The sequence below is a fragment of the Aspergillus pseudoviridinutans genome (assembly GCF_018340605.1).
Source record: "Aspergillus pseudoviridinutans IFM 55266 DNA, scaffold_1, whole genome shotgun sequence".
Lineage (NCBI taxonomy): Eukaryota > Fungi > Ascomycota > Eurotiomycetes > Eurotiales > Aspergillaceae > Aspergillus > Aspergillus pseudoviridinutans.
Window position 1 is genome coordinate 1,838,412 of NW_025091281.1, and position 18,438 is coordinate 1,856,849.

Sequence of the window (18,438 nt, forward strand, 5' to 3'; positions counted from 1 at the left end):
GTTGGAAGTTATAGATAGCTGTCCAGTGCTTCTGGACTTCTTGTGCCGTGATCAAAGTCCCCCTCCATTAAATAAGCAGCGAAGAGACATCGAGTTCATTTGGAGAATTCGTTCATGGCCTCTTCCTTTCCTGACTCTCTAGGGCACCACTTAAACATATCTTCATGTGATATCTCTTAGATAATCTTCATGAGATGCAGAATCAACCAATTCCTATAAATACTGCTTAGTAAACGATCATATTTTATGTTAAACAGCCTTGTGAGCCTTGCTGAATACTATTTGCCTTGGTCCCTTTCCCCGTAGTCAAATTTAGCATCGCGGATTGTGTCCGTCACCCTGAAGCACCCGTTTGACTTGGCAGTGGGCTCGTACTCGCACTCGTTTACCCACTTTTTCGATTGGGCCGTGATGAATCTCGCAGCTGCCGAACTTCCGCATAACCAACAAGATCGAAGACAGCTAATACCGAGGCCAAAAATAATTAAGCTTGATTCATCCAAAGACGAATCATACTAGAGCATGATCAGGCAGAAGAATTAGATGATCGGGATGAACCGACGCCGGAGTCCCCCTCCCTTGAACTGCCAAGTTTGGCTCCGCTCGTACTCGTAGCTGCCTAGCAGCAGGATTTAAGTCATAACTAGTTACTCTGGATCCTCTTGTTCTGAGCAACAACTTAGGTACGAATACGATGTGTCCCACTTTGGGAATGTGTTCCGAATGTACTGTTATTTGGTTCATGTATAAATAGGCCGTAACCACTTAGCTTAGCAGCTCAGCAGCCTCTCATCAATCAACTGGACTAGCTATAGATATTAACCTCACAAGCAGACAATTATCTGCAGCGTGCTTACATTCATTCGACGTATTTGAACTACACCCTACGAACAATATGGACTCCATCTCCCCGGACCCCAGCGGCAGCGACACAGACAGCACAACCAGGTAGCTACAATCCTACACCTACTCCCAGAAATAAATACACTGACAATAGAACAGCATCCCAGCGCCCCAAAAGCAACTGAAAGAACAATCAATTTTCCCCCTCGCCCACCCACCCCCAAAACCCGCCCAACGCCTCCGCCTCTCCCCCAGACTCCTCCTCCAAATCCAACATCTCTCCCCAAGATCCGCCCGGCCGCTCCCCGTCCTCGAAGTCTGGCAGCCCTCGCGCTTCGCTGCCCGGCCGTGCGCCAGTCTCCCCAAGCTCCACGCGGGAGATATGTACATCACACAGAGCGAGGCCTACACCTCGTTATCTGGCGAGAACCATAACCACAACTTTGCCGCAGACTCAGACACAGACGCCAGCCATGAAGCAATCGTGAGCGTCATCTACCACGCACCCGTACCGAAACCATCGAAAAAGGAGGGACCGGCGCCGGCGCCGGCGCAGGCGGAGGTGCATTTCCCGCTTGGGGGCCGCGCATGGACCGCGAGTGCGACGGCCGGGGGTGGGTATCGGTTTCAGGGACGGGATGGCGAGGGGGAGTACGTGCTAGAGTGGAAGAGGCGGGGGACTGGCAAGGGGGGCAGAACACGGAGTACGTCGTTTTCTTCGTCGTCGACGGATCCGGCGCCGGGGGGTGACAGTGGAAAATTCGTGCTGGGGATTGTGGACGTGAAGACGCGGCGAGGGATGCGGGTGGCCTCGCTTACGAAAAGGGGGTTTGAGGTTGGGTGTTGGGAGCGGCTGCCGCGCGAGGCGCTTCGGGAGTGTGTGGGATTGGGGCTGGGCTCGTCTACAGATGAATCTGAACCGTCGGAGGGGCAGTTCAGGACAGCTGTTTATACGATGGTTCTGACGATGGGGGTTTGGGTTGCATCGCAAGAGGGGTGGCTGAGTTGAGGTTAGAAAGCAGTGCCAATCAACGATTATGACGGTCATATTGATAAAGATGTCTTTTCCAGTCTCCTACTGAGTCTGATGCGTCTACTTCGCTCCATAGATGGTGATGCCTTCCACGACGGCTTTGATCTGCAAGGCCAACAGCCGCGAATAGTACCGGCAGAGCGCAAGGTTCCCGCCCATAAACCAGAATCCTGGATGACCGCTCTGGCGCCAGATCGTGCGCATCTCGCCTTCCTCGTTGAATCCCCAGACGCTCTCGACGCGATCAGCGACCTCGTCGCCGAAGATGGCCCGCGCTTGCGTCTTCATGTTCTGGTATCCGGTCGCGAAGACGATTTCGTCCGCCTCTAGCTGCGTGCCGTCTGCGAACTGAAGTCCGTGAGGGAGGACCTCGGTGATCTCCTGGCCCTGTTTGACCTTGACCTTGCCGTCCGCGATGAGCTGGCTGCCGCCCACGTCAATGTAGTAGCCGCCGCCCCGCGACAGGTACTTCATCAGGAGACCAGCGTTGTCCGAGCCCATGTCGACTTTGAAACCGGCCTTGTCCAATGCTTGGAGGATCGCGGCATCGCGTTGATTCTGAACGGCGGTCAACTTGATCTGCTGCGCCTTGAACAGCTCGCTCGGGATGCTCCACAGATACAGGTCCGAGTCTTCGGTCGGGGGCGCGCCCTCCTCGTAGAGACCCTTGAGCCCGATCTCGACGATCGACCCGGATGAAATAACGCACGTTGTGCTTCGTTGGACCATGGTGACATCGTATCCCTTTTCGTAAAACTCCTGCGCAATGTCGTGGCCAGAGTTGCCTGATCCGACGACCACGGCTTTCTTGCCCTTGGAAGCGGGATTTGCTTCGGTAAACTCGGAACTGTGGCAGATTCGATCACCCTTGAAAGACTCCATCCCCTTGAACCGGGGTAGACACTTTTCTCCGGAATGGCCGGTAGCTTGGATGACGTGCTGTGGATGAAGGGTGCGGCTCTCGACTGAGCCGTCCTCTCGTCGTCTTTCAAGAACAACCGTCCACTGCTTTTTATCATCACTCCACGAGGATGATGTAAGCTTGGCCCGCGTCCACACATTGAGCTCGAGAAGCTTGGCGTACGCCTCGAAGAACTCGGCTAGCTTGTCCTTCGGCGTGAATACCGGCCAATTCGGAGGGAAGGGCAAGTATGGCAAGTGATCGAACCACACGGGGTCATGCAGCACGAGCTGGTGATATCTCCGCCGCCAATTGTCTCCGATGCGGTCCTCCTCGTCAATGACCAAAGTGTCGATATTGAGCATCTTGAGACGAGCAGCGATTGTGAGCCCAGATTGACCAGCACCTGTCACGTCAGCATCGGACTCTCTTCAGTCGAGATACGGTCACCTACCGATGACCAGGACAACGGGGTCCTTTCCCTCAAATTCTGTGTCCGAGGTCCGTCTATCCTGCCAGTTTTTTCTGCCCAATTGCGCTCCATGCTGCACGCCCAGTGGCCGACGGGTGTTCACAGTCTCCTCATGCCCTTTGAGCTCCTGGAGGGTCGTGAAGACAGTGAAGATTTTCCAGACACCGTCCTTCTCCGCCATGCGGACCACACCCCTTCCATGCCCTACATCGTTTGTGAAAGTGGTGAAAAACTCCACGCCAGTGACCTCACCAAACGCATCAATTGGGCCGACATGGGGCGCACGGAAGGGCGATGACTGGTCAATATCAATCCGGGCCAGCCGTGCGGACTGCTCGAGGAACGTGGCGATGTTCTCTCTGCCTTTGATGGTGCGGTAATCCCACGACAGACCTAGATGGTCCCGCCAGTAGCCGTCCTCAAGAAATAGATCTGAGGCTGCCTTGTAGTTCTTCTGCTTTAGGGCATTATTCAAACGATCGATCACGTCTGAAGCGACCTTGGCCGCATCAATAGATGTGGAGGAGGCAGTTTGGGGGAACTTTCCCACGGGGAGATTGACAGAGCCTGGTTCAATTCGATCCTTGGAGGGGTGATCAGTGATGGGGACAGTCATTTTGGCGGTATCAGATAGAAGAGACGGTAAAAAAAGAGATATGAATATTAACTCGAGCAATTGCTCTTAAGAACCTAAAGATTGACAGTGAGTAATCAGAAATTGCGGGGTAACGTCAGGCCCCAAAATGGGAAAAACACGCGCGCCCTAGACTGCAGCGCTCGTCTGGACAATGTCGACAGCAGTACCTCTTAAACTAAGATGAAATGGCTGATGACACGTATTTGTATCCCAGCTGTCCTTAGTCCTTTCAATTGGGCAGGGGAGCCTGGTTCTGGTGTGCTATACAGTGGGGATCATTGCATGAGATACATGCATGTGCGGAATTTGGTCCCGCAAATCAATCGAAGTGCTCGTCCAATTGGTCATACTGTATGCATTTGACATGTATGGACAGCAATTGCAGCCCTAGTGACAGCTAGCTAGCTAGATGTGTTGAGAATCCGCGCTCATATGATGATGATGATCGAGTACGTGCGGGGTTTTGTGAGGGGCATCATGGAGGCACCTGTATGCATTTTGCAGCGTACGGAGTAGTCCTGACGGTTGTGCTGCATGTCGACTAGCCAGAAGACACGTCGGACGATCTTGAACGAGAACCGCTCTTCCACTTCCGCCTGCTTTGAAGTGGATCGATGCGGGCCGCGCGAGAGACGAGAACCAGCAAAAAAGGAGACTACTCCGGAAAAAGGCAAAAAGAAATGCTCACAAGCGGATTTGAACCGCTGACCTCATGATTACTAGTCATGCGCTCTACCAACTGAGCTATGCGAGCTGGTAGATGTTATAGGGCAATATGTGAAAAATTATAAGCCTATATTTTATTCTAAGGAACCTCAACCTGGGAATTGGGTTTGCTCCTACGAATTGTTTTCAGCTCTTATATGCCAGGAGCAAAGGTTTTTAGACTGTGGAATTGCTATAAATGCATAGTATCTGACCTTCTAGTCCAATTCCTGTGTTTCAATCTAAGGTCTGTTTAATATCTCTGTTCTCGCCGCGAAGAGCAATATATATTTGCGATCTAGCTATTGTTAAGAACATTTTATGCAATAAATTAACGCAACGCGATTAAATATTTAATAATGATTGTCCTAATGTTAGAGGACATCCAGCTATCAAAAATATAATCACAGGACACCATTCAACTGGTCTAGGGAGCATTGGTGCACCCAAACTGAGCAAATACATTATCTAATACTTGTCGCCATGGCCTGACCCATAACTGACTAGTCATATGCCTCTAGGCTCGTCGCATATAAGCATCATGTATTTTCTTAGTGCATTCAAATATGAGGCATTGAGACACAAGTGCCATATTTCTGCTTCTAACTGTTTGATGTTGCTGTTTGTCCCAGTTGATGGCCGCGTTAAGCCCTACGCCCTATCCAGCGTAAAGCCATCGTCCCCACCGCAAACCTCGTTTCCACGGTTCTCCTTGTCCCTGCAAGCATTAACTCTACCGCACTGACCGCAGTTTAAGACAAGCTTTAGCAAGACGGGGCTCAAATCGAGGTCGGGGCACGCGGTCTGTACTTCATGGTTGATAGAAGCATCCCGCCCCAAGGCACAGGGCCAACCCACGCGGTGCAGCGACCCGGCTCGCTTCTTTGCTATACTGGCCCCGGCGGGGCTGGGCCTGGCTTATGCGAAGTGATATTTTTGACTTCCTAGTAGCTGATTGTCCATGGCGTTTATGTCCTAAAATAATTGTAGAGGGTGACGCTGTGCTTTGATTATTCGCTTCTGGTCATTCCACTTGCATGAGCATTCGGATATTCTCAAAGTGTCGCGTACTGAATCACTCCTTGCTTTAAGAAAGACCATGACCATGACCATATTATTGAAACTAGTTGACGAATGTTACATTATACGCAATCAATCAAAGCCATCGCGAGCAATTTCCATAACCGCCTTTGCAATTTTGCCTTGGATATGTTGAATATCCGTTGAGCCTCAATGCTTTATACCCGGTTGAACGGTTATGCCTTTCAAATCGATCATTTACTTCTTCTTGTGGCCTTTGACAGCATCTTCAGAGGGGGCACCCGGGTAGTATTCATTGTCCCGGCCCTGGGTGTAGATAGCCGTGGGTTCGGGGAGCTGGGTGAAATCCACAGGGCAAACTTGTCCAATCTCCGTGATGTTGACCACGGTTCCGGCCTCATATTCACCAGTGCCAATGTAGTACTTGACGATTGGCTGGAAGTAGAAGTAGGTGTTGGGACTTGCGGGCACGGTTGTCACTGGGATGATATCCTGGCTGACAGGATCCGGAGCGCCCATACCAATGAAGATATTGGCTGTATTTTGTAGATTAGCTGGACAGCCAAGTCCCACAGAAACGAGCAGGAGGACTTACTCTCCGTGGGATACTCAAACGTTCCATCGCAGTATATGCCAAAGGCATTGGGCTCTTGCTGCTGAGTCGGCGTGACACTCGCCCAATTGGGATACTTGCCGCTCGTTGTGCTCATCACACACTGGGTGCCGGGCGTCTCCGGGGGCGTTTGACCACTAGAAAGGGTGACTGGCGCTGCGGAACCCGTAGTGACTCTGACCTTGTCACCGAGCGGAGTAGGGTTCGTTCCGTACACAGCATAGTACTCATTGGTCATCTGGAAGGTGACCTGGGAGTAAGGACCACTCTCAATAACTCCAGATGACTGGTAGACATTGGCAAAGACTTCTGCCGAGCCAGATAAAACGGGCACAGTCTGGAAGAGAAGATAGTTCTGTGGCTCGTCACTGTTGTTGTACACCTGGATAGTGTAGGTCTCGGTGTCGGACATTTTGGTAGAGTAGATTCAAGATATTCTGTTATGGGGTTTATGGTACGGGGCATTCTGGAAGTCCGGGCTCGACATTCGAGCTGACTTTATACTTGACGACCTCAGCGTCGAATGCATCAACAGCTACGATGACGCTCCACGCCATCGTCTCCCCACCACTAGAAGCATGATGCTTGCACTCTTCAGCCACCGAGGCGCACATGAGGTTCCACTCGAAGGATCACAGAACGAAAACAGATCATCATCTGCTCATGGAGAATTGCCACAGGATTCCATGGTTTGGTATTCAATTCGAATCAATCAATCGAACAGCCCTACCAAGGTAAAAACGGTCTGCTGTTTACCGCATCAGTATCTGGCTCATCGGATCCAGCACTGACACTCACACCCCTGGTCAAGCGGCCAGCAACACGAGTGCATATGCTGATCTGACTTTTGGTCACCCATGGAACTCACGTTTCTCATGGTTCGCATTATGAACATGGTTCCAGTCGTTGGCCGCAGAAACGTCATGATTTGATATCTGGGAGCAGTCCAGGTTGCCACTTTGAGGCAAAGTGAAAGCCTTGCAATGTAACTACAACTGTGTGCGCCCTGCCTCTCAAAGAAGACAATGCAGGCCGAGCTAGTCCCTGTGAGCTGGTCACTAGGAAGCAAGACACTCTATATTCCCTCTTGTTATGCTGCATGCGGAAGAAAGTGTAATTCAGCTTTGCCTTGTTGATTCAAGCTGCACAGTATGGTGCGCCTCGAACTTTCTTTTATTAGGGCGCAAGGGAGACAAAAAATTCCCTTCTGCTTTGAATCCTGCTTTCCCGTCAAGAAATGTATGTTCGCCTTATTGTCGAAATCTAGGCCCATGGCCCCAGATCACCGTGCTCTGGGCTTCAAGGGACGCTATTCCGCTTGCAAGGAGAAAGGAAGGCGGATAATGAGTTCTTGGATAGTACTGCTGCTCCTGATCAGTCTCTCCCAAGGTCTGCCATGTCAATCGCCAAATGGGGATCTACAAGCTCCATAGTCTAGACCCAGTCTCAACATCACGTCTACTACCGCGTGACACGCATGTCGTTGGAGCAGTGACAATTCCCTCACGATAGTATCCAGGCCCCGGAGTCGCGCGTACTCCACACGCCCCCATAAGGCGCCAGGTGGAGAACATATTTAAACGGTAAATCCAGCAGTCTCTATGCGCACCTAAGTGTTCCAGTGTTCCTGTACTGGGCTCAAGCACCTCGATAACCAAGATGTCGTCCTTTACTATTCAAGTCAACAATGAAAGTAACAACAATCAAGTCTACTTCCTCTTCTACAAGCCCTTCTCGGCTGCTGCACATGCACCTCTTGCATGCGTCACTCAGAAATCAACGACGATTGCAAACACAAAAACCGCCACATTTACCATCAAATTGCCGACTGCCGTCGTCTGCGGCACCAGCCCCAATCAGCCGCTGGGTTCCGGAGTGAACGTCAGCATCCAAGAGTCTACAGTTATAACCCCCCCGGAGCTGGTACACGTAAGCCTCCAGGACAACAATCCTTACTTTCCCCCGCCCGAACAAGATATCTCGTCAGGTAATTGGGCAATAATATCGACAGGAGACTATAAGACGGATCCCAATGGTGAGCATTTCATTCTAACATAGTTTGAAGGCTGTACTGACCAGGTCTTTAGCAAATGTGTTTTGCGGCCTGGGGGTCGTCAGCCAGGGCTCGGAAGAGATTATCCCCAGCTGTGTCTGGGAGATCGAGCCCAACTCGAAGTATCCCATCCCTAACCCCCCGCAGCCGCCGGTGTTTTACATCTCTAGCGATGCATCGTTGGATGTTGGGACTATCACCGCCGCGACGTCTATGGATGCTACTGTTGATTTCACAGGCACGGGCTATAATTTTTGCCTGGTCACGCAGCTGAATAATAATACTTTCAAGGTGGATCCTCCATCTAATGCTAGGAAGTAACACAGGGCGTTGGCTTGCGTACGCGGGGAATCTGATGTATCTTCTGATTTTGCCATAGTGTACCTCTAGGTGATTCTAATTGTATTGTGATTTTTCATGCACTGCAATTGCAAGGTCGTTTTGTAAAGTCACATCACTAGAAGTGACAGTGAGTATAGGCACTTGGGCTGACTTAGATGTCCTATGAATATATGACCTATTTTTTATTCACACAAGTAGACAAACCCTCGAAACGTGCTCGTGGTGAGCTTTGGGTTATTTGAGTTTGATGCTGTATAGGGCTAGAGCAAGGCAGCGAAGACCAGTTGTTGCAGCAGTAATTAGCGCTAACAGCAATAACTATGCACAACTATGCATCCTTGGCAGATCAGCGAGTATGAGACACACAATGGCACCGTTTTGTCGAGCAACGTCTATAGCGGAATATAATTTACGCTCGACAACCTCCGAGTCGGCTTGTCTGGCGTTGTCACCAATAATACACTCTACCGCTTTTACTAGATATTATTAGAAAAGATAAATTTGCTAATAACTAGCATCATTGGTCTAGTGGTAGAATTCGTCGTTGCCATCGACGAGGCCCGTGTTCGATTCACGGATGATGCAATCTTCTTTTTCTCCGCTTTGTTCGGACCCTCTTCTTTTTTTAGCCCTCACTCTTTGATGTAAGATGGGGTCTTGCTTCCAGCTGCTCGTCTCTTTATTTTTTATTTTATTTATATTTTTACGCCTTGACGATCACTCATTCATCGTCAACCTTAATTTTAAATCACAGAGTTTAAGCTTGCATGAGGCTGATAAGCTATAAGTGATATTCTCCACCTGGGAATCGTTCCTACGTCGTCCATTCGAGATACCACGGATTGATGTATGTGCTGTTTATTATCTATCTATCCGAATATTTTGGTAATGCAAAGAAATATATACAAGAGAAGGTATATGTCTACACGAACGAATCAATGAAGCTCGTACGAAAACGGCGACACCTGCGTCGGCCGTCCCTGCTTAACCGCATACCGACTCCTCCACCCGAGTCGGCCGAGCGCCAGCGTCTCGAGCGACTGGGGCTTCCCGCCCCAGAACTGGCCCTTGCCGGCGGCGTTGCGCTGGACGGGCGGGATCCAGAAATGCGTGACGGCGGCGCCGAGGATCATGCACGCGCTGAAGACGATCAGGATCCAGCCGTGGCGGATGGTGGGCTCTATGCCGGGCCCGGTGCCGAAGTTGTAGTAGGAGGAGAAGACCTGTACGAGGATGGAGCCGAGCTTGCCGGCGCCGGCGCTGATGCCGTGGCAGGTGGCGCGGTAGCGTGTGGGGAAGACCTCGGCGGGGATGATGTAGGTTGTTGCGTTGGGGCCTGGGGCCTCACTGTTAGTTCTGAGCCATCTGGAAGTTAAAGGGGAGGGCTTACCGAAGTTGAACAAGAGCTGTCCGAGGATATATAGAATAACCGCCACGGGCCCTTCTTGGTGGACGGTGATGAACATTGTGCCCAGGGCGATAAAGAGCGCGGCGAGGGCGAGGAAGCCGTACTTCTGCAGGGCGGTGCGGTCGACCTTGTGGCTGAAGAGGATCATGAGAAGACCGCCGACGAAGCTGCCGATGTTGAGGATGACGAGCGCGTGGACCGAGCTGTTCATGAACATTTCGAAGATGTTGGCGTTGGGGTCGTCGTTGGTTTTCCACACGGGCGCCCGGCCGTGGATGTTCAGGGATCCCCACGTTTTGGCCAGAAACTGCGGGCTCGAGAGTCCGATGCCGTAGAAGCCAAAGTCGAGCAGGAGCCAGGACAGAGAGGTGCCGACGAGAGTCCGCCAGTTGCCTTCCGTCCAGAAGTACTGGGTGATGTCCTTGCGGGTCAGATGCCAGTGCGAGTTGAGCGTGGCGGGCTGGAGGATCTCGGTCTGCGAGGGCGAGCGGCCTTCGCTGAAGCACTGGCTCGTGACGGACATGGCCGGCATGGGGAGGTCCCTCCAGCTATCCTCGGGGTCCAGAGACGGGGGCTCGTTGAAGAGGGTGGTGGCGTCGAACTCGGCCTTGACGGGGTCGTCTTCGATCTCGAGCAGGAAGCGCGGCGTTTCGGGGATGACAACACGGAAGAGCGTCGCGATCACACCAGGCACAACGCCGATTCCGACTACCCACCGCCACATGATATCAAAAGTGCGAGTGAGGTCGTCGTGGTGCTGGTTCTTGCTGATGGCTACCACAATCAGGGTGACGATGTTTCCTGCGATCTGCCCGAGCGGTTGCATGAAGAAGACGCTTGCCATCATCCGGCCGCGATGCTTGGCCGGCGCGAATCTACCCGACACTGTTAGCTTTATCCATTTCCAAGCAGATGAAATACCTACTCCGAGGTGATGACGGCACTGAGGGGATAATCCGCCCCGACTCCGATTCCGACTACCAGTCTCCACCAAACCAACCAGGCAAACACATCCATGCTCCCATTCTCTCCCGTCGAGGACATGACAACGCCCAGCGTCGACGTGATCAGCAGCATCAGTTCCACCCCGTACATCTTCTTCCGCCCGTTGCGGTCCGCCAGATAGCCGAAGACGACCTGTCCGAAGAGCGTGCCGGCCAGAGTCGCGATGTTGATGAGGGTGATTTTCTTGGAGGAGGTCGTATCGGGCCAGTAGACGTAGCTGACCATGGGGAGGGCCATGTTACTCGCGAAGAGCTGCCACTTAGCTGAGTCCTGATCCAATTATCCGGTGGGACTCACTGTATATCCATCGAGGAAGAAGCCGACACCGGCCACGAAGACGACAATCCATTGAAACCCTTGTCTATCGATCGTCTCGTAGATTTGTCGCATGCGGACATGGCGGTCCTGACAATCAACAATCCGCGATCAGCATGCGAACACACAAACTTACAGACCAGGTACCAGAGACTTACCTGCTCATGGTCAAAATCCTGAGCGCGATCGGTCTTGTACAACCGCTTGATCTTGCCCATGGTGATTGAAAATGATCGATTAGATCAATCGGACATCATCACAATCAAAATGGAGCTTTACACGCAGATCTAGCGATGCAGGGCTTGATAAGAGAAACCAGCCAGCAAAGTTGGCCCACGAGGCTACTAGCACTGACCACCTGAGGGGTTCACTCGTCTCTAGCCTCGTTGAAAAGCAAAGAAAAGGAAAGCAATATGCATGCTCTAGCTACGCTAGCCTGGCCTAACCAGTCATCCCACCGACCCGCCACTGACTCGAGGAACATCTTTGGTGCAGTCACGCCAGACGACCAAGACACAGTAATATCATGTTAGCATATGCGGCCGTTATTGGCCTCGCCTCCTGGGCGATATCACTAAGCTCCCGGGTCTAAGAAAACCAAAGTCCGCACGTGCGGTGATGGTGTGCGACCACTGGCCCGTGGCGACCCACTTATCACCGCTGTCACGGAGGAAGGAAGTCACTTAGACGAGGCACTTTTTCATTTTCGTTCACGACGCCGAGCAAACTCAGAGGGGTGAAAACAACCGACTGACATCTATTATCCGTTGTCAGTACGAGTACACGAGTCCATGGCCTCCTGAGGTAAGGAACCGGACCTTTACGGCTGCTTACTCGATTGCATTTGCACATGTCCGTGGCGTTGTGGCGAGTCTAGAACAATGGCAATGACATAACAATACCTTACATTACTCTGTAGAGAGAGTGGAGCGATTATGCACTCCATGCTCCCTCTTCTACTCCACGTGTGGGATCTAATCGAAACGCGCGAAGGATTCGGCCGGTGATGGCATCTGGAACTAGGTCCTTCGTGTTTACCTTATTAAACTAGAGCATGCCGTTAGTGATGGTCATCTGGAACTCGGTCCTTCGTATCTATCCTGACAAAATAAAACATGCCATTAGGATTACTGAGCGTTGGGAATCCATATTAATAAGAAATGGATTACGCATACTGCGCTTATTACGCGGAAATCGGAAAATCAGAAAACTCTTCTCCGTAATCCCAAGAACCTTGGACTAGATATTCCGTTCGAGGCCGTCCCAACGGAAAAATGCACCCAGTCACAGTCCATAACCATAATATTGCAAACTCTATCCAAAGAAAACGCACAACAGGGTATTTATTCCAAACATCCTAAGACCTAAACTCCGTGCTGGTGCAAATATCATGAAATTAAGTAAAATGAGATCCATGTGATCCCAATATCCAATCGCCGTAGCATGCACCGACCGTAGCGATTACCTGTTCTTGGTAATCCTCTCCTTGTGCCTGTGCTGTGCCTGTGCTGTGTGCTGCGAGCTCGTGGGGACGTAGTATGGTCCCAGGGACCAGACATTGCTCTCTGGAGCATGCATATGGTACAATCATAACATCTGATTGGTCAGAAACGCGCAAAATGCTTTTCGATCTGCAACTAGTGAGCTTGGTCTCCAATGACGGCGGAGAAATGACATACCCTGATCGTCCAGGAACTGGATGTTCAGTGATTTCATCTGTGCCAGAATCTCAAAGTTCGGCTGTAGCTCGAGCACCACGGGCCGACCGGCTTTCTTGCCGGGATTGACCGTCTCGATGCAATTTACTACTCGCTGTCAGTATGATCGTGTAGATACGAGTGTAGGAGCATACCAGGAATCGAAACGTATCGCTTCAGCTCCTTGCGCTGCGAGTTGGCAAAAAACAGCATGACCTGTTTCCCGTTGTGCCCGCGGAAGACGCGTAGATTCTGGCTGATGCATTCCTCGCCGCGGCCCTTGGATTTTGCTTCGGCGATGCCGGCAATAAAAACGAGTTTCGCGGCGAGGATGAGTTCCTGGAACTGGACGCAGTCTGTATATGCCATCAGTATAACTCCGGAGCAGAGACAGAAAGAGAGTAAACTAACCGCGCCAGTCCTCAAAGGTATATGAGAGCTGGGTAGTAAAGACCGTGCTTGCGCTTTGGACGGTCTGTTCTTCTAAAAAGGAGATGCGGAGCGAGGGTTCGTCACGGAGTTTGGGATGTTCGAGGTGAGGCACGGGGAGTTTTGTGCCGTGGACTGTCTGCGTTAGATTTGCTGCGTCTGCTGGTCTCAGAATGCAGCGACTTACAGGTATGGATAAAAGGCGAATTCTGCCCTATCCCGCCCCCCAGCTCCAGACCGCGCAGGGTGCCTGTGGCATCCTTGCAGATGTCGATGTACGTATATCGTAGTTTGAAGAGTTTGCTATTTCGCACGAATGATCTGTTGCTGTTAGATTGGTCCTTTGTCATAAAATCAACGGAACATACATCGTCACGGCCGGACTGAGCTGTAAGCGGGTGACATCGTCATGCAGCGATGGGACCCTCGACCTCGTCCCCGGCGAGGTCGCGGGACTGATGGGCGTGGAATAGAACGGTGACGACGGAGTACCCAGGATTGCGGATGCTGATCCGGACGAACCGGTTGAGGTAGAAAATGCGCTTTCGCGTCGGGATGGAGGCAGAGGAGGCAGAGGCCAGTCTTGATCGAAGGCGGAGAGGGTATGGTGGCTCATGGCCGCAACGTGGCACGGCCGATGCTCATATATAAAAACGCTAGATAGGCGGGATCATACGCAGGTATATAACGAAGAATTTGTAAATGATCGTCAAAATGACAGCTCTAGAGATGATATCAAAAGAAGGTCGCTAGTGGTCTAGCAGTGGAACAGTAACGTGGGAGAGTGGCGATCGTGCTGATCTTCGAGATGTGATCGATGGGGCTGAGATGAACGCAGGGAATCGGAGTCCCATTCTTCTGGCTGCTCCGTTGATGCTTATGACTTCAATTATGACTGACAATCATGAGTTCGCAAAGGTGGTGGAACTCGACCGAGACCATAACGGAAATGGAGCTCCAGTTTAGGGCGGACGGGGATTTTGAAAAGAGACCACAACTTAAATAGAGAGTAGTAGTAACTAGTCAGTTAGGCCGTCAAATGTCAATAGTAACGAATGTCGAGCGTTTTACTGGAGCGACTGGAGTAAATAGATAGACAGACTGAGCCCTCGTGGAGCAGACAACTGGATCGGATGTGTTGTGGAGTTGCTCAACAAGTGCATAGTTAGCGCAATGTGCATGCATCCAGGCGCAGGGAGTCAACTGTAAAAAATCGACAGGGTTATCCGCAACGTGCGCAAATGGATGGCTGCGGTGAAAAGCTTATAAGCCGGTGGGGCCTTTGTCAGCCTCTGGAACGGCGTGATGACGGGGCATTCGATTCTTCCTCGGCTGTGTCCTGGCACTTAATATATCCGTCAACTGGTATATCCATGGATTCAAATTCAACTATTGGTGACAGCTAGGAATAGCGCTCCTTCCATAAGCGCTATAGCATGATCCTCTTGACTCAGATATCGCCTGGATGGCTGTGCGTCCTGCACGGATATCACATTGAATTTCCATGGAGTCCAAGCTTCAAGCTAGGTAGAGCTCAGTCCATGTGCAATGACGATGGAGCCTGATCATCCTGGTAGGCGGTCGCATGTTTGCTTTTCTTTGCTTCCCAGATAGCTGAGAGAGTTAGGTACCTAGCTGAGTGAATTAATCTATTTCCTATCAATTGGCGCTTCCATGGGTCCATTCTTATTATCATCATTGATCCAGAAACAATTTTAAGTTTGGTTTTCTTCACTGTGGATCAGTCCGCGTCGGATTTACTGCTGAGAAAAGAAGAAGAGCCGCACATTGTGAGACAGAGATCCTGCGAGCACTCTCATAGATAACCATCAGGTCAGTATCAGGCAACAATAATATGGGTCCTTTTGATCAGTCATATATTAAATGTCTATATACAGAGTCAACCCCGTGGACTCCCGCTCTAACAGGGTATCCAACTGGAGACCAAGCATGAAAAGAAGTAAATGACTATCCATATCGATCAAACCACGACGAAACGCACGGAGCATGCTTGAAACCGATGCAATCTATAGGCCACGCTACGGCCCTCTGGAAAACACCTAAAACATTGGAGTATCTAGACCAAAAGCCGAAAACCTGGGTAACCGGCACTACAACGCACGTGGTGGCTTGTCTCAGACACACTGACCACGGTGTCAACGGTCCTTCAAGCTAAGCCAGAAGCTTCAGACTAAGCCAGGAACGAAACCGTAATGACTCGATGATTCCGCGCATTGAGTTCAATACTCCTTACCCCAGCCGCATCCTTCGGCCGTGACGCGTGGTGCCTGCAAATGCCGGTTATCTGCGATTGTTCGAGATGATCTATCGATACCGAATCGAATGAGAATTGAAATTAGATTAGACTTTCGCGAATGGTCGCGATCGATTTTTCGTTTGTCATCAAAAGGACAATGGAGGTTTTGTGGCGTGGTCTCATCCTGCCAGCAGACCTGTTGACTTTGACGCGGCTCCAGTCCGCGAGGCCACGGTCGCCAATGCTCTTGTGGTGAGGCGTGTCAACGACCAGATCACGGTAACGGCTTCTGGGCAATGATGCGGTAACTCGTACTGCAGAGGCGCATGCGGTCCATCTTGACAAACGCCTGACCATCCAGACAGAGCCGATTGATCAGAGTCTTGAAGTGGTGCGGCAGCGCATGCACCTTGACCAAACCCAGGATCACCTGTCGCATGGACCGGAAGTAAAAGTCCACCGTGTCAATCAGCGGCGCCTGCAGTCCGTCCAGACTGGCATTGTCCGACCGCAACACCGTGAAGCCGGCATCGGCCAGCGCCCGCTCGAGAATCTCCGGGGTGGGTGTGCCGACTGCGCCGATGAGAGGCTTGACGCGACGCATGAGCTCCGCATGCTCCGGGTTCGACGGGTCGTACGCAGGCAGGCTGACCCAGTCCAGCAGGGAGATCTTTGCGCCGGGCTTGACGACGCGGTAGATCTCGCGGAAGAGGGCCGTCAGGTCCTTGCACAGACTCAGGGCCTGGATCTGGTAGAAGGCGTCGAAGCTCTCGTCCTCGAACGGCAGCGGCAGCGAGTTGAAATCCTGCACGACGAACTTGTTCTGGAACCCGCGCTTGTCGTTGAACTTTTGCGCCTGCGCGATCTGGTTGGGATCGATGTTGATGCCGGTGACCTGCGCGCCGCCGGAGAATTGCGTCATGTGTGCCGCCACCCGCCCGCGGCCGCAACCCAAATCCAATACCTTGTCGCCGGGCCCGAGCCCGATGTCGCGGGCAATCGACTCCTCGTACAGCAGCTGGTTCTCCAGCACGGTCGCCTTCTTGCTCATGAACGGCGGGATGTACATCTTCTCCACGTCGCCCAGCGCGCACAGGTGGTTCAACACCCCGTAGTACGCTTTGAGGCAGTCGCCGACTTTCTCCTGGTAGTTGGGACCTAATGTCTCGATCATCTGCTTCTCGTCCGACCAGTCGAGGTTATAGATGACATATGACGCCATGAAGTCGTCAACCTGCTTTGGCGTCAAGTGCTGCAGGTATCGGAAGGCGGTCCAGAAGGTCTTCCACCGCTTCGGGGAAGCCGAGTTGTGCAGGTCCGGACGGTCTTTACTTGCGGTCGCGGTCGCTGCTGCTGCTGCTGCTGCTGCTACCTTCTGCTTCTCTTGGGCAATGACATCCACGGAGCTACTGCTCTCGGAGCTGCGTCCGGACTGGCGCGATGACGCCAGGGCCGGTGCTGGGGTCTGTGTTTCCATCATTGTTGGGGCGGTGGTCGCGGACTGGGAAAGAGAAGCTGAAGTTCAAAGCGGGTGGGATATGCTGAATATCTATTATTATGGAGGCATCCTACGCAGACGGGGCAAGCATCCCGGCTGAGAGAGCGGGGCTCGCTTTGAATTTATAAGCAGTTAAAGCACGGTTGAGTCAAAGAGAAATTTTTTTGCTACATCGGCTTGTTTTCCATGAGGGGCAAGCTAAGCTATCTAATTTGGATAACCGCCATATGACCTGCCATGGGTAATCGGGGACCCTAAAGGGTGAGGCAATGGTCGCAGTGGGCTAATTACTCTTCTTTGTCACCAGATCTGGAAGCTCACGGAAGGGTCGGATGTGGAGGTCCATCCGCCGTCGTATTGGAAAAAGAAAAATGTGCTGATAATCCAAAGGACGGGATAAGACGGCAGATGATCCGGAAACGGGCATGAGCATGAGCAATGGCGCTGGGATTGTCACCTCACAGGAACAGACCCCTGCGAGATGACTCAAGTAAGCTGGTGGTTGGTAAGGCTTCACAGACCGCTGCTTCCCCTCTATCGTGAGGGGTTGCTCGTACTCCGTAGTCTTCTACTCCTACTTACTACTAACTGTCTATGACATAACTCTGCAATTGACCCTGCCAAGACACTCCTCTCAAGACCAAGACGAAGCCCCATCTTAGCTCTATGACAGGGCTTAGTCTTTACAGTGGAAGAAGCTATGCACAGAATCTTGTACATAGTAGTAACTCAACCCTACCGGGATGTCTCGGCTCGGGTTCGGTGCGGCTTTTGCTTCCTTGGACATTCTGATTGATGGAAAGGGTGGACCTTTGAGCTTGGCATCCATTTAAGGCTTAGTCTGCTGAGAGGATTACTCCAATAAGGCAACTCGCTCCGATTTTCGGACAGCGTCCCGAGCACTTGCCCCATGCTTAGTCAGGCTCGCTGTCATCATCGATGTTGGTGCTTTGGTTAAACCCGGATATCCGAATGGATCATTTCGAACTATGGATCAGAAATCCAAGACTCCAAATACATACCCAGGCCACTATTACCGGAGATATTCACATATATTCTATCGTCAAGATATTCGTATCTGGCGACATGCTCTGTGATTATAACAGTCGAATTGGTGGTTGATCCACAGTGCCCTGGTTACATCATCCAGCCCTGCCGATCCTATTATCAAAATTGCTTGTGATCTTAT

At 51.6% G+C, this 18,438-nt stretch overlaps 7 protein-coding genes and 2 non-coding genes across 9 annotated transcripts; 3 read left to right on the plus strand and 6 right to left on the minus strand.

Annotated features, from left to right (window-relative positions):
- Positions 1-895: 895 nt before the first annotated feature.
- Asppvi_000654 (uncharacterized protein) lies at positions 896-1,852 on the plus strand (the record flags this gene model as incomplete). The annotated part of the gene is made up of 2 exons (XM_043296963.1): positions 896-948; positions 1,003-1,852. 2 exons carry the CDS (start codon positions 896-898, stop codon positions 1,850-1,852), a joined length of 903 nt encoding a protein of 300 aa, XP_043152898.1.
- Positions 1,853-1,936: 84 nt separating this feature from the next.
- On the minus strand, positions 1,937-3,865 carry Asppvi_000655 (flavin-containing monooxygenase; the record flags this gene model as incomplete). Its single annotated transcript, XM_043296964.1, has 2 exons — positions 1,937-3,183; positions 3,232-3,865. The coding sequence occupies 2 exons, from the start codon at positions 3,863-3,865 to the stop codon at positions 1,937-1,939; spliced, it is 1,881 nt and encodes a 626-aa protein (XP_043152899.1).
- A 702-nt stretch (positions 3,866-4,567) lies between these two features.
- On the minus strand, positions 4,568-4,640 carry Asppvi_000656. The gene has a single exon. It is a non-coding gene; the product is annotated as a tRNA-Thr (tRNA).
- Positions 4,641-5,869: 1,229 nt separating this feature from the next.
- Positions 5,870-6,657, minus strand: Asppvi_000657 (uncharacterized protein; the record flags this gene model as incomplete). Its single annotated transcript, XM_043296965.1, has 2 exons — positions 5,870-6,168; positions 6,228-6,657. The coding sequence occupies 2 exons, from the start codon at positions 6,655-6,657 to the stop codon at positions 5,870-5,872; spliced, it is 729 nt and encodes a 242-aa protein (XP_043152900.1).
- Positions 6,658-7,904: 1,247 nt separating this feature from the next.
- On the plus strand, positions 7,905-8,619 carry Asppvi_000658 (uncharacterized protein; the record flags this gene model as incomplete). Its single annotated transcript, XM_043296966.1, has 2 exons — positions 7,905-8,280; positions 8,333-8,619. 2 exons carry the CDS (start codon positions 7,905-7,907, stop codon positions 8,617-8,619), a joined length of 663 nt encoding a protein of 220 aa, XP_043152901.1.
- A 535-nt stretch (positions 8,620-9,154) lies between these two features.
- On the plus strand, positions 9,155-9,225 carry Asppvi_000659. Its single transcript has one exon. It is a non-coding gene; the product is annotated as a tRNA-Gly (tRNA).
- A 350-nt stretch (positions 9,226-9,575) lies between these two features.
- On the minus strand, positions 9,576-11,586 carry Asppvi_000660 (phosphate transporter; the record flags this gene model as incomplete). The annotated part of the gene is made up of 5 exons (XM_043296967.1): positions 9,576-9,976; positions 10,031-10,923; positions 10,974-11,305; positions 11,351-11,458; positions 11,527-11,586. The coding sequence occupies 5 exons, from the start codon at positions 11,584-11,586 to the stop codon at positions 9,576-9,578; spliced, it is 1,794 nt and encodes a 597-aa protein (XP_043152902.1).
- A 1,369-nt stretch (positions 11,587-12,955) lies between these two features.
- Positions 12,956-14,110, minus strand: Asppvi_000661 (uncharacterized protein; the record flags this gene model as incomplete). Its single annotated transcript, XM_043296968.1, has 6 exons — positions 12,956-12,999; positions 13,048-13,173; positions 13,221-13,421; positions 13,477-13,629; positions 13,682-13,815; positions 13,863-14,110. The coding sequence occupies 6 exons, from the start codon at positions 14,108-14,110 to the stop codon at positions 12,956-12,958; spliced, it is 906 nt and encodes a 301-aa protein (XP_043152903.1).
- Positions 14,111-16,025: 1,915 nt separating this feature from the next.
- Positions 16,026-17,231, minus strand: Asppvi_000662 (class I SAM-dependent methyltransferase; the record flags this gene model as incomplete). Its single annotated transcript, XM_043296969.1, has 1 exon — positions 16,026-17,231. One exon carries the CDS (start codon positions 17,229-17,231, stop codon positions 16,026-16,028), a length of 1,206 nt encoding a protein of 401 aa, XP_043152904.1.
- Positions 17,232-18,438: the final 1,207 nt, after the last annotated feature.